Source organism: Budorcas taxicolor, chromosome 10 (assembly GCF_023091745.1).
Source record: "Budorcas taxicolor isolate Tak-1 chromosome 10, Takin1.1, whole genome shotgun sequence".
NCBI lineage: Eukaryota > Metazoa > Chordata > Mammalia > Artiodactyla > Bovidae > Budorcas > Budorcas taxicolor.
Window position 1 is genome coordinate 69,099,871 of NC_068919.1, and position 17,321 is coordinate 69,117,191.

The 17,321-nt window shown below is 44.7% G+C and overlaps 1 protein-coding gene across 1 annotated transcript; it reads left to right on the forward strand.

Annotated features, from left to right (window-relative positions):
* The first annotated feature begins 2,752 nt into the window (after positions 1 to 2,752).
* Positions 2,753 to 13,448, forward strand: DACT1 (dishevelled binding antagonist of beta catenin 1). Its single transcript, XM_052646848.1, has 4 exons — positions 2,753 to 3,097; positions 5,256 to 5,388; positions 6,473 to 6,628; positions 10,626 to 13,448. The coding sequence occupies exons 1-4, from the start codon at positions 2,753 to 2,755 to the stop codon at positions 12,404 to 12,406; spliced, it is 2,415 nt and encodes an 804-aa protein (XP_052502808.1). The 3' UTR covers positions 12,407 to 13,448.
* Positions 13,449 to 17,321: the final 3,873 nt, after the last annotated feature.

A 17,321-nucleotide genomic window follows, 5' to 3' on the forward strand; every position in this document is an offset into this window, starting at 1 on the left:
AAAGCAAGAAACTTGCCTACAAATGAATAGCATGAGACAATGACAGAGGACAAAGGGGTGTGGCATTTGGCAAAGAGGACCAGTTATTATTCTTTAGCGCTTTACTAAAATTAGGAAGGAAAATTTAGTTCCTTTATTATCAAGTACTGTGTTTGGCACACAGTAGGCACAAAGCTTAGATGAGCTGAAGAGAATTAATTTTTTATGCTGGGGAGCACCCAAGCATAATTCCATTTTCACATTTTTAGATTTAAGATACAGTCTGGTTAATTATGAATCATGGTTGCAGTTATAGTTCCATTTGTGTCTGTGAGGGCAGCAATGGGGAGGTCAATGGAGAGTGGCTAGAGAACTCTTGTTTTTGCTTTTTGGTAAATGTGAAACTGACTATTTTTTTGCAGAGATTAAGTTAGTTAGAAACTGTTAATGAAAAAACAATTTACAACCAACCTGCAGTTTCTTGAATGGTTGCAAAGGCATTGTCCTGAGTATAGTAATACTTATTGTTAGGTCACTCAGTCGTGTCTGACTCTGCGACCCCATGGACTGCAGCAGGCCAGGCTTCCCTGTCCTTCACCATCTCCTGGAGTTTGCTCAAACTTATGTCCATTGAGTCGGTAATGCCATCCAACCACCGCATCCTCTGTCATCCCCTTCTCCTCCTGCCTTCTGTCTTTCCCAGCATCAGGGTCTCTTCTAATGAGTCTTTTCCAATAGTTACACTAAGAGAAAAATAATCACTGCCTTCAAGGAATCCTAATAATGTAATTGGAGAGAATGCTGCTGCTGCTAAGTCGCTTTAGTCGTGTCTGACTCTGTGTGACCCCATGGACAGCAGCCCACCAGGCTCCCCTGTCCCTGGGATTCTCCAGGCAAGAACACTGGAGTGGGTTGCCATTTCCTTCTCCAATGCATGAAAGTGAAAAGTGAAAGTGAAGTCGCTCAGTCGTGTCCGACTCCCAGTGACCCCATGGACTGCAGCCTACCAGGCTCCTCCATCCATGGGATTTTCCAGGCAAGAGTACTGGAGTGGGGTGCCATTAATAGATACACATAAACACCTATGTACATAGTTATGTGTGTGCATACCCAGATAAATAACCATGCAAAGAGCATTTGGTAAGAATCAAATTCATGCAGTTGACTGGAATACAGAGGAGAGAAGTGAACTGATCTTGGAGGGAAGAAGGTTGGCCTACACGGAGGGGAGAAAGGAAGAATTCTTAACAGGGGTAAGAAGCTTAAGAAAGGTCTAAGTCTTAAATAATGATAGAGAATGCATACAACATTGTGCCTGAACTTCAGCAAACTGCAACTGGCTGAATTCAATTTCTGAGGCTCTTGGATGTACTGCTTTTAAAACAGATATGGTACTTTTCCATGGACAAGCTGGCGAGAGGCATTTCCAGACCCCATCTCACTGAAATGCCCTGAGACCAGTGTCCCAAGCATAGATGACAATATTACAAATGCAACCGCAGGGGAAAAGTTTGTTAAGTCCTTCTGGAGGAAGAAAAGAAAGATACAACTTGACTCACATAACCTTTACTCTCTCTGTGCCTGCGCCATTGTAAACAGACCATATATATATATGTTATATACTGTATATTATTATAATTCTTACAACAGGCACCTTGTTAGTAGTTCCATTTACGGAGGCACAGAGGTGAAGTTACTTGCCTGCGCAGCTAGTCTTGGCAGGAAAGGGGATTCAAATTCAGGCAATCCGGTTTCAAAGCTCCTGTGCTTGCAGACTAAGTAACAACAATAAAAAACTCTTAACAAAAAAAACCAAAGCGCGCACGCGCACGCGCAGCCCCTAAGCCCGGAGCTTGTAGAATTGATGCAACCGCTGGCTGTACAGCGACATCCTCCTGCCTAATTTTAAACGCCTTCCATGAAAAGATTAAAACAAACAGCAACAAAACCAAGAGTTCAACAGTTTTCGGACAACGCTGCACTGTGCCTTGTAGAGCTTGCCTTTACAACTTGGAGTCACAAAAGACAACTCCAAGAAAAAGTCTTTGAATACACTCGCAGTACCTTACTTGGTAAGGTGGAAGAAACCTAAACCAGCCTGAGTGGATGCGAACAGTGGACGTGTGGGGAAAGGGTTAACATGGTGGGCTGCAACTCGGTCGAGTTTCAGAAAGTTCTCTGGGGAGCCCAACTGCTGCGTCCCTTGGCGGACCCTGCCAGCGAAGCCGGCTGAAACAGGATGCTGGGGCTCGGGGTGCTCGCCCCTGGCTTTGTGCGATTGTAAAGAACCAATAAGAAGCGAGGCAAAAACTGGGTGCCGTAAACCCGAAAAGGGGGCGAGGAGGCCCGCGGGGAAGAGCGGGGGAGGAGAGAGGGAGGAGCGGGGAGGGCCAGGCGAGCAGGAGGCCGGCGCCGAGCGCGAGCGGCGCCCCTGACACTAGAGGGGGAAGCCGAGGGGGAGCGGGCCTCGCAGCCGAGGGGCCGGCGCGGGGAGGGGGTTCGCCTGGCCGCCGCGCGTGACGTAGCGCCGGGCAGGGCGTTATCAGCTGCGGGGCCGCGGCTAGGGACGCGCGGCGACAGCGGACGGCGCCGCCCGGGGTCCGGACGGCTGCAGCCCGGGGCCGCGCGCGGGTCCTGAGCGCTCCGGGTCCCCGCCCCCGCCGCCGCGCCCTGCCGCCGGGAGGCATGAGCCCGAGGCCGCAGCCCTAGCGCCCGCTCCTCCGCCCGGGCGGCCCGGCTGCGGGGACGGGTGCGAGCGGCCGGGTTGGGGGCCATGAAGCCGAGTCCGACCGGGACGGCTAAGGAGCAGGAGCCGCCGGCGCCGGCCCGGGGAGAGCAGCGCACGGCGGAGCCTGAGGGGCGCTGGCGGGAGAAGGGCGAGGCGGACACGGAGCGGCAGCGCACCCGCGAGCGGCAGGAGGCCACGCTGGCCGGGCTGGCGGAGCTGGAGTACCTGCGCCAGCGCCAGGAGCTGCTGGTCCGGGGCGCCCTGCGCGGCACGGGGGGCGCGGGGGCCGCTGCAGCCCGCGCCGGGGAGCTGCCGGGGGAGGCGGCGCAGCGCAACCGCCTGGAGGAGAAGTTCTTGGAGGAGAACATCTTGCTGCTGCGGAAGCAATTGGTAGGTCGTGCCCGGAGGTAGGGGCACGGTTGTCCCTGCAGACGGGCCGGGGGTCGGGCAAGTGGTCCGTGGTGGGTGCCTCTAGCTAGGAGCAACCCTCTGGCTTCCCGGGACCCCCGCCCGGCCCTTCTCTGATCTGGGTTCCTGCGGGTCCCCGGGGGCGCGTGGGTTGCCGACGCCCACGCGATCCCGGCGTGTGCCCGCTTTGTGTCAGGTGAGAGGCCGGAGACCCCGCGCGGACTGCCCGGGCGAGGGTGGCCGCTCTCTCTTCTAGCCCTGCCTTCGGGATTCTTGGAGTCTTGTGGTCGGAACCTCCAATCGCTCTAGTTAGACGAATGCCTGCCCTCTCCCCGAAGGTTTGCAAACCCTCCTTTAAAATAGCATTTCTTTGGAGGGCTTCTTGGCTTCAGGTCCTCCCGCCGAGAGGGGACAAAAGCCGAGGAGGGGACTTTTGGGGCGCGATTGACTGTCCAGTGCCTAATTTTACTATTACACGGAAGCGGCCGCGGGGAGCCCTGCCTGCCCCTCCCTGGGCCCCCCCCCTCCAGCCTGCCAGCTTTTGCCTGCTCTGCTGCTTAATTTCAGATAGAAGCCCTTTGTATAAGGCGGCTAAAACAGATGCACATGATGGAAATTTGGCTGGAGAAAGTGCCCCCTCCTCTCATACGTACTGCTCGTTGTGACTTGAGGTGGAGGTGGGCGGAAGGGAAAACCTCCTCTCAGGGAGCATTTATCTTATTGGATTTGTGTCAGCATCTCAGACATTCTCTACCGTCTTCATTAACGGGGAAGAAAAAGAACTTTGACGCTTAATGTATTGATGAAACGCTTTGACCCAACCTCAGAGAAATGGCGGCAGCTTTGTTTCCATGACCTCAAAAATTTAGTTTTGAAAACAGAAAAAAAAAAAATCCTTATCTGACCATGTGATACTATCTGAAACTAGACACATACTAGATAATGTCTCTCCTGCTAACAGAGTGATGCCTTGTGGTTGTCAAGGGTTTTCTTGTATTATCTTTTTTTCAGATAATTTGTCTCTCTTTTTGAGCATCAAAGTGATTTTACTTGTTGGGTTCATTTTTTCCTGAAGAAACTCTTTCTAACAACAAGCATGTTACGTGTCCAAGCTTTTTAAGTTCAAGGACAGACAGGAGGAACAGATACTCATGTGCATCTGTTCTGTAAGGCTGTGTGGAAGTAGTGGTTTGTGCAATATCTCAGGTTTGGCATTTTGCTGTGGTTTTTGGTAGCAGACTGATTTGAGTCAATTGTTGCTGGTTGTGCCTGGTCATTGACATTCTGTGCATTGTCTTATACAATAGCACCTTCTTGTCTTCATGAATCTCACAATTGTGAGTGGCACATTCCTGTTGTTCCCTGGAGAGGAGCAAGACAGCATGTCAGAATTCCCGTCCAGTCAGTGTTTGTGGTACTATTTTCATTTGTAGACTTGGCATTTGTGATTTGAACCAGATGCCTTTGAGTTTTCTTCTTCTTTTTTTTTTTCCTTCCCAGCAATAGGAAGCACTAGGTGGCGGTGTGACTTAGCACTACAGTCTGTCACCTTTGGAAACCCGAGTTGAGTTCAAATCTTGATGGACCTTCCCTTGAGGGTTTTGGATTCTGCCAGCTCACATTATACTTGGCACTGGCTATTAGTATTAGTTTCTCACTTTCAAAGGCCCTAAGACTGATTAAACCCCACAAAGTGACTAATAGAAATCAAAACTCTGCAGGACATTTGGCCAGAAAATCTCACCTAAGAAAGATTATAGTGTATTTTAGGAAATCTGTTACACTCTGACTTCAAATTAAAGAGTCTACTGTGAAGTACTGTTTTGTAATAAATTGGCTGTACACAGAGGTTTTTTTTTTTTTAATCTCAGTGGGTTTTTCATATCCCTACCTATAAAAAGTAAGTTTGTATATATATTAGCTGAAACAAAAAGCAAGTCTTGTTTTTATGAAGAAACTTTATATCACTGCAAAATGTGAGAAAGTGGAATTAAACAGGACATATTCTTGAAGTTTTTCTTTACTTCAGGTCATCCAGTAAAGTTTTGGTTTTGGAAAATTTAGGGAACTCTTTAGATGGTAATTTGAATACTTAGTGCCAACTTTTTTTTTTTTCCTTTCTCTCTTTCTTCCTCATCAGAATTGTTTGAGGAGAAGAGACGCAGGTTTGTTGAACCAGTTGCAGGAACTCGACAAGCAGATAAGTGACTTGAGGCTGGATGTGGAAAAGACATCTGAAGAGCGCCTGGAGACAGACAGCCGCCCCAGCTCAGGTGAGTGTGGGGGCACGAGGAGAAATTCTGCTGCCATGAGTTCTATCTCAGCCACCTGTGCTTTGCATTCTCAGACCTGCAAAGGACAATGGAGTTTGTTTCCGGTTCAGAGAGTCTACAGCAAAACAAAACAAGAAAAGTCTGTTATTCAGTTGCATGACAGGGAAACAAAATCAGGCAATACATTTATTGAAATATAGTTGATTTACAGTGTTGTGTTAATTTCTGCTGTACAACAAGTGATTCAGTTATTTGTATATATATTCTTATCTGTTATGGTTTATCACAGGATATAGTTTCCTGTACTGTACAGTAGGATCTTGTTGTTCAACCATTTTTTTTTAAATTGATTTTTAATTGGGAGAAAATTGCCATCCATTTTCTATGTAATGATTTGTATTGGCCAATGCCAGACTCCCAATCTATCCCTGCCCACCATTCCCCAGCAACCACAAGTCTGTTCTTTTATGTCTGTGAGTCTATTTCTGTTTCATAGATGAGTTCATCAGACAACAAAATTTTTAATAATGAGACTCATCTGACTGAAGTCCCCTGAGTTTAAAAATAAAAGCTTCTATGCAAATTTCTGGAAGCGTGATCCTCCTTTGAAACTTGAGAAAGTCAGAACAGGGCTAGAAAATTAGTCACACTTCAACTTCCTGAGACCACTTCAAAAGTTTTCTTTTTTCCTTTTAAACCATTTGGCTCCTTACATAGATTTGTTTTTCTCTTCAGGTTATTTTTTCTGAAATGTTTGTGAAAAAGTTGACACTCTGACAGATCTGAAGTCTCTTTCCTTGCCCATCTTTAAAGGTGGTGTCAAGGAGGAAGGTCAGTTTGAGAGTGAGAGTACTCTCAACTTTGAAACGTACTTGTTGTTATGGGCTCTTTGCTTTTTTCTGAGGATTGCTGGAAACGAAACCCTAAAGTCAAGACACTGTATCTCATGAACCAAAATTGCTATCCCTCCCTCCATATTCTCTCTTTTCTCTTTTTTGTACATGATTACTCCTTGTCCTTTTAAGCACAAATGTGTGTTTTTGCTTGACATGATCTTAATCTTAAATGATGTTTTGATTTGTAGGGTTTTATGAACTGAGTGATGGGGCTTCAGGATCCCTGTCCAATTCCTCAAACTCGGTCTTCAGTGAGTGTTTATCCAGTTGTCATTCCAGCACCTGCTTCTGCAGCCCCTTGGAGGCAACCTTGACTATCTCAGATGGTTGCCCCAAATCTGCAGGTAAGACTTTTTAGAACTGACATTTAAAAAATTGATTTTCAATTGGAGGATAATTGCTTTACAGCATTGTCTTGGCTTCTGTCATACAACAGTTTCAATCCTGCATAAACATACATATGTCCCCTCTCTCTTGAACCTACTCCCACTGCACACCACCCTAAGTTGCCACAGAGCACTGCATTGAGCTCCCTGTGTTATATAGAAATTTCCCGTTAGCTATCTGTTTTACATATGGTAATATATATGTTTCAATGCTACTCTCTCAATTGGTTCCATCCTTTCCTTCCCGCTGTATCCAAAGTCTGTTCTCTATATCCGCTTCTCTATTCCTGTCCTGCAAGTAGGTTCATTGGTACCATTTTTCTAGATTCCATATATATGCATTAGTGTATGATATTTGTTTTTCTCTTTCTGACTTACTTTACTATATAACAGGCTCTAGGTTCATCTCGGAGAAGGCAATGGCACCCTACTCCAGTACTCTTGCCTGGAAAATCCCATGGATGGAGGAGGCTGGTGGGTTGCAGTCCATGGGGTCACTAAGAGTTCGACACGACTGAGCGACTTCCCTTTCACTTTTCACTTTCATGCATTGGAGAAGGAAATGGCAACCCACTCCAGTGTTCTTGCCTGGAGAATCCCAGGGACGGGGGAGCCTGGTGGGCTGCCGTCTGTGGGGTCACACAGAGTTGGACACGACTGAAGTGACTTAGCAGCAGCAGGTTCATCTACCTTCCTAGAACTGACTCAAATGAGTTCCTTTTTATGGCTGAGTAATTTTCCATTGTGTATAAGTACCACAACTTCTTCATCTACAGAACTGATAGACATTTTTAATTGGAAGGGGTCAAGGGTCCTTAAAAGTTGTCTGGCTTCAGCCCCTTCTACTGATAACAAACAAAGCCGAGAACTTCATCCGCTTTTTGCCTTTAGTGCCATAGCTGCATCTAGATCAAGATCACCACTATTGCCCGTCCTTTTTGGGTGTTACCTGGCTTTATATCCTGATGGTAGCAAGATAGTTTATCTTTAGAAATCCTGTCCCAGTATTATAGATCTTGAGCTCTGTTTCTGAATCTTTGCTGTTAACTTGTTTGCGTTTTCAAGATTACTCTAGATCTGCTTTCTTCTTCATCATTTAAAGTTAAGGCTTCCCTGGTAACTCAGTCGGTGAAGAATCCTCCTGCAGTGCAGGAGACCGCCTGCAATGCAGGAGACCCAGGTTTGATTCCTGGGTCAGGAAGATCCCCTGGAGAAGGATATGGCAACCCACTCCAGTATTCTTGCCTGGGAGATCCCATGGACAGAGAAGCCTGGCAGGCTACAGTCCATGGGGTCATAGGAATCGGACATGACTAGTGGTTAGTGACTAAACCACCAGCACCAAAGCTTACATCAAGTTAAATATATCTGTCAGCCTGCTTAAGAGCTGCCTGTCTCTTCTAGTGGCAGTGGCCCCTCCGTGTTCTCCAGAATGCCTTGCATGATGGCAGCTCTCTCTTCTTTTAGCAGGTGGATGGGTTTAGATCCCCTCGACCATTTCCCCCATTTGGGGCTATTATTGCAGTGATGTCTAGAGAGAATCATGCCATTGTTGGTTCTGGAAGAGTTTCTCCATTTCCACTATGTGTCTCACACACTGCTGTATGCTCTGCATACATTTCTCTGCTTTGAATCCTCCACACAGTTCTGCAAGGTGCATGTGTTGTCAGAAACTTATGTATCAGATAATGGAGGCCCGGTGAGGTTAAGTTTGGTAAGTTGCTTAAGACTATATATAGTGAGTAAGTGGCAGAGGCAGGGTTCAAGCTTAGGACTAACTGCCAGATCCTTGTTTTTCCACCACACTAAGGGAATTCAGAAAGTGTTGTGTTCACCCTTCTCATCAAACAGGAGGAATTCGGTTTTACATGCCTTTTGTCAGAGGCTCCTGGTTTGCTGAATGGCAGAGTTGTTGCTGAAATTTGGGACATCTTCCTTAGTTCTGATTTAGTGTGATTCTTCAGAAGAGCAGAGAAAATACAGAGATTAGAGGAGGCGATAGGTTCTGGCACAAGTCACTATACCCTTGGTTTTATGTATTGTCCACTTAGGTATAGGCTGAATTTCTGAGGTCTAGGGAGTGCAAACATAACACCAAACAACTGAGGCTGCTAATCAGCTGGTGTCTCTGTAGTGTGCATTGTTAGCAGCAATCATTTGGGGAAGCACAGATCTGTGTTATTTAGAGTGTCTGGGTCTCAAGTTCATTGGTAATTGCTGCCTTTCATTCTGCAGATTTGGTTTCAGAGGGAAATTTTATAAACCCATTAAAGGTCCTTTGGTATAGGTTTCCCTTAAGGACAGACTCCTCTATCCCAAATGTCACATCTTCTCATAATTGAGACAGTTGGGTTGGCCTTTGGGGGCTGGGATGTCTGTCTTGTTCCTTAACTCTAGAAAAGAGGGAATAGGGATGAGAGGTGTCATGTAGGTAAATGTGGCTTTCAGTAAGATAAGGATAGGCCTTGGGGTAGTGAGGAAGAATGAGCATAGATATTAGCTAGAGAGATTTCCCCTTCTTACAACAAACTGTTTATTGGGAATGGAAGTGGAATTGGGGACATGACACATTTATTTTATAATAAACTTTTGTTTACAAATGAGTATCATTTCTGGGTCTAGACTGACCCTGCCACCGAGACTAATAATCATTGAAATTCACAGGGCTTTCCTTTAAACAATTAACATAGAATTTAGCACATAGTAGGTTTTCAGTATATGAGTGAATAAATATAATTATAATGGAAAGCAAATTAAATAGGGACAAAAACTTTGATCTTCTGTAACTAAAATTCACTCAGAGGATTTGATATTCATAATATATACCAGGATAAGAGATCAGAATAATCTATTTAAGCAAGGAAGCTTGATTTAATTGTATTTTGGCATCTATGTTTTTGAGATGTGGAAACTTTATTCATTAGTACTACTCCTCAATCTTTTAAAGCCTCATCAAAAATTCCTTCATAAAGGAATGTGCTTTATTTTTTAGTATCACTATTAAAAACATAAGGTGATTATTATTTAAATTTAGTCTTGATTGAAATTAGATTAGTTTCCCTGACCTTTTAATTGACAGTTATATTCAAACACATGTCATTAAGAATTAGGTCTAAAAAAATATTCAAAATGAGGAGAAAGCCCATGAAAGTATAGTTTATCTCAAGTACTTAAAGGGAAACCAGGAATAGAACACAGAAGGGAAAGTGGCCCAGAGAAAGAATGGCTCAAAAAACGTTTATTTTTACAGTTATAAAGGCAGTACATATGTGAAAGTGAAGTTGCTCAGTCGTGTCTGACTCCTTGTGACCCCATGGAGTGTAGCCTACCAGGCTCCTCAGACCATGGAATTTTCCAGGCAAGAGTACTGGAGTGGGTTGCCATTTCCTTCTCCAGCATACTTTTATTGAAAAGTTAGAAAATAGAAAAAGAAGAAAGTACCATTACTTTTCCCACCACTTTGAGATGCTACTATTAGCATCTTCGCATGCTTCATTTCAGACTTTTTTCTTTGACTATATCCAGTCTTAGTAAAATTATAAAATGATGATTTTCACTCCACTTTAAAGTGTTTCCTATATATTATTCAATAGTTTGAAAGCATTTTTAATGCCTGAATATTTTTCATTCAGAGTTATATCTTGTTAAAAATTCCTTTGTTGATTATTTTTTTCCTCATCTAGTAATATGAACTGTATGTGAAATAGTAGAGTAGCTTGTCTTGTATTTGTTGATTCTTTGTTATTCTCTCACTACCGCTGAATTTGTCTTCATAGAAACTGGCCTGATCAAGCTGGTGCTGACCAGTTCATTTCTTCAGAGTGTACCTTGAAATGTTTTTCAGATCTCATAGGATAGCTAGAATATAAAGAAGGCCATTGTGAAGACCAGGCCTCAAGGGCAGTTGACTGTTCCCTCTCCACACCACAATCTAATTTCCTTGCTGTCATTGCAGATGTGAATCCCAAGTACCAGTGCGATCTGGTGTCTAAAAATGGGAATGATGTGTATCGCTACCCGAGTCCACTTCATGCCGTGGCTGTGCAGAGCCCAATGTTCCTCCTTTGCCTGACTGGCAACTCCCTGAGGGAAGAGGAGCGGCTTGGTAACCATGCCAACGACGTTTGTGCGGGATCTGAGCTGGACACCGTCAAGACAGACACTAAGTTACCATCTCCAAGCAGTTTGTGGTCTGCTCCCCATCCTTCATCCAGCAAGAAGATGGATGGTTACATTCTGAGCCTAGTCCAGAAAAAAACCCACCCAGTAAGGACCAACAAACCGAGGACCAGTGTGAACGCTGACCCCACGAAGGGGCTTCTGAGGAATGGGAGCGTTTGTGTCAGAGTGACTGGGGGTGTCTCACAGGGCAACAGTGGGAACCTTAAGAATTCGAAACAGGTGCCTTTGCCCTCCGGAGGCATCCCTTCTTTGGACAATGGGGCCTTCTCCCCACCAAAACAGTGGTCAAAAGAATCAAAGCCAGAACCTCTGGAAAGCAAGAGGTTGCCCGCGCCTGAAGGCTGTTCTCCAGGCACTGCTACCGAACTTCAAGGTAAGCATCCGCCCAAAACCGCCAAGCCTGTCTCCCAGGAACATGCGAGGTGTCCCCCCGCTGGGACAGGGGAGTCCTCTAAGGAAAGCGGGCAGATCCCAGCTGCCTCTCCGAAAGAGAGCCCTGGGAGGGTCCTCGCACCGCTGCAAGAGAACAAAGTGGTCCAGCCACTGAAAAAGGTGCCACAGAAAAACAGCCCGCAGGCAGGCACTCTGGCGCCCCCTCCCGCCGCCTCAGCCCTGCTGCCCCCCACTCTCCCGGCGGAAGAGCGGCCGGCCCTGGATTTCAGAAGCGAGGGCTCCTCTTCTCAGAGCCTGGAGGAAGGGCCCCTGGGCAAGGCGCCGGCCGTCCTGGCGCCGCCTCCGGGGGTCAGGCCGCCCCGAGGTGCGCGCCCCGCAGCCACCCCGAGGGGCTCCGCTGTGAAGCACCGGGCGCCGGCTGTCCACGGGCCGGAAAGTGCTCTGCCCGCCGTGAGGGAGAAGGCCCGGGCGGCCAGCAAGAAGTGTCGGTTCCCCGACGACACGGATACAAATAAGAAACTGCGGCGGGCCCCGGCCAAGGCGCGGCGGGGCGGGGGCGGCCAGCCGGACGCGGGGCTCCCCAGCCGGCCGCCGGGGGCGGGCCACCGCGCAGGGAGCCGGGCGCACGGCCACGGCCACGGCCGCGAGGCGGTGGTGGCCAAGCCCAAGCACAAGCGCACCGACTCGCGGCGGTGGAGGTCGGCCGCCGAGGTGTCGTACGAGGAGGCGCTGCGGCGCGCGCGGCGGGGCCGGCGGGAGCCCGCGGGGCTGTTCGCGGCCGGGCCTTACGCCAGCCCCTACGCGTACGCGGCCAGCGACTCCGAGTACTCGGCCGAGTGCGAGTCCCTGTTCCACTCCACCGTGCTGGACACCAGCGAGGACGAGCGCAGCAACTACACCACCAACTGCTTCGGCGACAGCGAGTCCAGCGTGAGCGAGGGCGACTTCGTGGGCGACAGCACGAGCACCAGCGACTCGGAGGAGAGCGGGGGCTTGATTTGGTCCCAGTTCGTGCAGACGCTCCCCCTGCAGCCGGTCCCGGCCCCCGACCTTCGCCACAACCCCACCAAAACCTTCGTCAAGATTAAGGCCTCACACAACCTCAAGAAGAAGATCCTCCGCTTTCGGTCGGGCTCTTTGAAACTGATGACGACCGTCTGAGGCACATCCTCCGTGTAGACAGTGGGGCTTTCTAGCTCCCCACCAGTCGGTGGTGTCTTCCTTTTTCGTGTGTAATAATTTCCCGGAGTGCTTTCCTTTGGTTAAGAGAAAACCGAGGTGAATTTTTGTCTCCTCTTCGTCATGTATGGACACTAGTGCCTTTAATGGAAGGTAAAGAATGTTTTTTTTGCTGGTTAGAAGTGAATATTGAGTTTCTAATGGTGGTGACAGTGAGTGAATTTTGTGGTATCAGATGATTTTTCTTTGAAATGGTCTGAGCATCTGTGAAGGCACAGGTTTTGATGTTCAGGTGTTAAGTGGATGAGACCTTTTGATCTGGAGGTCAGGTGGATGGCATTTGAGGACATGCATTTGCTTCCTTGGTTCTTTAGGGCAGCGTCGCCATGAGGGTTTTCCTGTTGGGGATATCACATACAGTTGTGTGAAGCAGATACAAGGGGCAGTCGTGGTTTTCTGTCATTTTTTATATATTCTGCTTTTCTCAGATGTAGCCCCATTCTGTTTTCTTCTCAGAACTGTTTGGTTTACTGGACTCAGAACTTGAAGACCACACCCTACATCCAGAAAAGTGATCTGGGTAGGGAGGCTGGTAATACCTTAAAAGGATTCGCTAAAACCTTTGCCACCCTTGGTGCCTAGGCCCTGGTTACAGTAACCCCTTCTAGGGCCATTTACCCAACATTGATGCCTTTTTCCCTCCTCTCTAATTTACAGCAGATCCAACCATTCCTCCCTTGGAGACTTGCCTTTGTTATAACGTTTCTTCATTGGGTGCAGAGAAATTCACTCCTAATGAAATAACTCTTGGGTGCGACTCCAAGCTCAGAACTGCTCACAGAGCACTGTGCCATCTAAACATTAGCCCAAACATATTAGTGCAATCCAGTCCAGATTGGACCACTGACCCTGTCTCGGAAGGGCTTTTTTAAAAAAAAATTTTTTTGATAAACAGTATTGTGTAAAATTGCTTTTTTATACCAATATATGCATGTTTTGTGCATGAGTAGTATTTGTTTTGATATTCCTGTTGATGTTAAATGACTGTATGATATAAACAGTATGTGTTTTTATATATCTTTGTGTAAATTTAATATAACACATTACATGCTGTAATAAACAATTTGTTTTCCTGCTGTTAAGTTTGTTATTTGGGTATAAAACCAGATGTTTACACCTATAAATCTTGTGCTGATTATTGTGGGATTTATATTAGGCCTATTCTAGCATTTGAAATATTATTTACAATAATTAAGGCAGATTTTAAGAGTATTTGAATGGATGGTACATAAACAAATGAGGACAAGCAATTCACTTGTTGAGAATGGTTAAGGTGCTTTAAAATTGAAGGTACGTTTAATAGAGTTCTTCTAAGGAAAATATTTCTGTGAAAACCTCCTCTCGCCCCCAACTTCTAAGTATGAAAAATTTTCAACATGGAAAAGTTGAAAGGAAAGTACAATAAACACCTGTGTAGCCACCACCTAGATTCAACAATTGTTAACATTTTGCCATGCATGCTTTAACACTCTATATAAATATATTAGATTAAACCATATTGCTGGTTTTGTGGGTTGAAGACAGATTTTGGTAATCTTCCCTCTCCCTACTACACTACTACATTATTTTAGAGTAAATTTCAGGCATCATGATGTTTCATTTACAAAAACCAGGTATTTCCTAAGAACAAGGCGATTCTCCTATATAACCACAACACCATGATCACACCTAATGAAAACTGACAATAATTCTTAATATCAAATGTTTAATCTCTATTTAATAACTTTCCAATTTGTTTCAAGATTTTTAAATAGCAGCTTCACTGCTCCCTCCAACCAGGATTCAGTCAGTTATACTCTGCATTTGGTTATAGATCCCTAGTCTTAGAATTTGTTGTTGTTCAGTTGCTCAGTCATGTCTGACTCTTTGCAATTCCATGGACTGCAGAACACCAGGCTTCCCGGTCCTTCACCATTTCCTGGAGTTTCCTCAAACTCATGTCGATTGAGTCGGTGGTGCCATCCAACCATCTCGTCCTCTGTTGTCCCTTCTCCTTCTGCCTTCAGTCTTTCCCAGCGTCAGGGTCTTAATCTTAGAATAGCCTCTCCATATTTTTTTACAATGACATTTGGTTGTTAAAGTCAGCACAGTTGTCTTGTAGAAGAACTCCATTCTGGATTTGGTTGTTTCTTTATGTTGGTTTTTTTAAAAAACATCTTCTAGTCCCTCTATTTCCTGTAAACTGTGAGGGCTTGATTAGATTCAGGTTAAACATTCTTGGAAAGAAAATTTCACTAGTGACCTTGCATACTTTTATTGCTTCACATCAAGAAACAGAATATCAGGTTACCTACTATTACTGAATTTAAGAGTGATCTCTCGGTCAAGTTAGTGAGCAGAGCCTTCTCCACTGTAAAGGTTTTGTTTTTCCTCTTTGCAGATGGTTAGTATTTGTGAGTGATTCTTTGGCACAGTGTGGATATCTTATTCTTCATAACTTTTGACTTAATGGCTTGAGTTTACTTTGCTGATCCTTGCCTGAATCAGTTATTGCCTTGGGGATGCAACATGGTGGTTTTCTAAATATCTTTCCTTCTACTTTTATTGGGTGACATACAAAAAGGAGCTTTCCTTATTTTTTCCCTTTGTCTCTTTAAATGATCATGGTGAATTTGTGGATTTTTACTCTTTTAATACTTTATAATCACTTATGTGTATTGTTCTTTTTGATGCTCAACATGTCCCAAATTTGGCCAGTGAGAGGATAAATGTCATTAAAAGGAGACTGTGGAGTCAGCTCAGTCTCATTCATATATTTATTATGAAATTGTACTCTTTTAAAATGATTTTTCAGATGCTAAATTTCAATGTAACAAAAATCTGGTAACTATCCATTTTTTTATTCTGTCTTGGAAATGATCTCTTTTTCTGTATTTCTCTCTTATCTCTAAGAAGGCTTTTAACTTTGGAACTATAGCAAATTATTTCTCTGAGGCTTATAAAGATAAGGCTTTTTTTTTTTTTTTCCCAACAAGACTTCTTTTCTTAACAAAACACCTCAGCCAATTTTTGAAAATGTAGAGTTGCTAGTCTTTTCATATTTGTATGTTTTTACATGTAGTCATTCTTTGACTAGAATTTCTTTGGTTGCCTGATTAAATCTAAGCCAAGGACAAACAAGGAGATGATCTGACCATCTTTTCTAATGCTGTGTGTGATCCAATCTCTTTGGGGGCAAGCTATAAAGTTTATTGTGTAAGGCAACTGTGACCTGCAGTCAGTTCTTGAATCATGTACAGGTTGTTCTCAATAAGCACAGAAGGGGGACTCTTTCTAAAAACCAGCTTCTGAATAATTACATTTTAGGTGACAGAAGACCAAAGAAAGAGAAGTGAGGAAAACAGGATTTTCAAAGAACCTTGGGTTTGTCTGCCTCTGTCTGTTGCTTGACTTGCCTGTAGCTAACAGTTATACTACTAGAAAACTGGAAAATTGGATTTTAGAAAATTGGATTCTGTCCATTATTTTCAATGACAAATATACCTGCTTTTGTTAATTCAAACAAAATAACTCTTTAAAATATTTTTTCTTTATTTAAATAAATTACAAATTCCTTTTGTCAGAAAGAAAAACTGTCAGTTTATATACAGATGTGTGCACTCTTAATCTTCCTCAAATCCTACCCTTTAATAATGTTGGTGTGTATATTTCCATACTGTGTTATGTGTACAAACAAATATATTATCGCTATATTTTTTCTTCAAAACCAAGTCCCAGTCTATATTTATCATTCTGTAACTTACTTCTTTCATTTCGTGAATGTAATTCTCTGCTTATAATGGGGTTCCAAGTATTTCCTCACTGAAGAAAAAGGCACCAGATTTTATGGGGCTACTTATTTGCCCTACTTAGAAATTTTCTAATATTTAGCAATAAAAGTGTTACCCAAGTGCTGTACACTTGCAGACCTACTGCCTTTTTAGTTTTCTCCTGTGTTGTTGTTGTTCAGTGTCCGACTCTTTGCAGCCCCCTGGACTGCAGCACGCCAGGCTTCCCCGACCTTCACTATCTCCCAGAGTTCACTCAGATTCATGTCCATTGAGTCGATGATGCCATCCAACCATCTCATCCTCTGTCACCCCCTTCTCATGTCCTCAATCTTTCCCATCATCAAGATCCTTTCCAGTGAGTTGGCTCTTCGCATCAGGTGGCCAAAGTATTGGAGCTTCAGCTTCAGCATCAGTCCTTCCAATGAATATTCAGGATTGATTTCCTTTAGAATTGACTGGTTTGATCTCTTTGCTGTCCAAAGGACTCTCAAGAGTCTTCTCCAGCACCACAGTTTGAAAACATCAATTCTTTGTCATTCAGCCTTCTTTACGGTCCAACTCTCACATTCATACCTGACTATGGATGTGACTATTAGAAGAACCATAGCTTTCACCATACAGACCTTTGTTGGCAAAGTGATATCTCTGCTTTTTAATATGCTGTCCAGGTTTGTCATAACTTTTCTTCCAAGGAGCAAGCATCTTTTAATTTCATGGCTGCAGTCACCTTCCTCAGTGATTTTGGAGCCCAAGAAAATAAAGTCTGTTACTGTTTCCATTGTTTTCCCCATTTATTTGCCATGAAGTGAAGGGACTGGATGCCATGCTCTTCGTTTTTTGAATGTTGTGTTTTAAGCCACCCTTTTCACACTCCTCTTTCACTTTCATCAAGAGGCTCTTTAGTTCCTCTTTGTTTCTGCCATAAGGGTGGTGTCATGTGCATGTCTGAGGTTATTGATATTTCTCCTGGCAATCTTGATTCCAGCTTGTGCTTCATCCAGCCTGGCATTTTATTGACTGTATTTTATTATTTTTTACTGTGAGGTCACTTTATTGTTTTTTACTGT

What these genes read in the sequence shown, in the direction of transcription:
- DACT1 (XM_052646848.1), top strand. Translation starts at nt 2,753, where the DNA reads ATGAAGCCGAGTCCGACCGGGACGGCTAAGGAGCAGGAGCCGCCGGCG. An exon ending in TGCTGCTGCGGAAGCAATTG is followed by an intron (nt 3,098 to 5,255) that starts GTAGGTCGTGCC and finishes CTTCCTCATCAG; the next exon opens with AATTGTTTGAGGAGAAGAGA. An exon ending in TGGTTGCCCCAAATCTGCAG is followed by an intron (nt 6,629 to 10,625) that starts GTAAGACTTTTT and finishes CTGTCATTGCAG; the next exon opens with ATGTGAATCCCAAGTACCAG.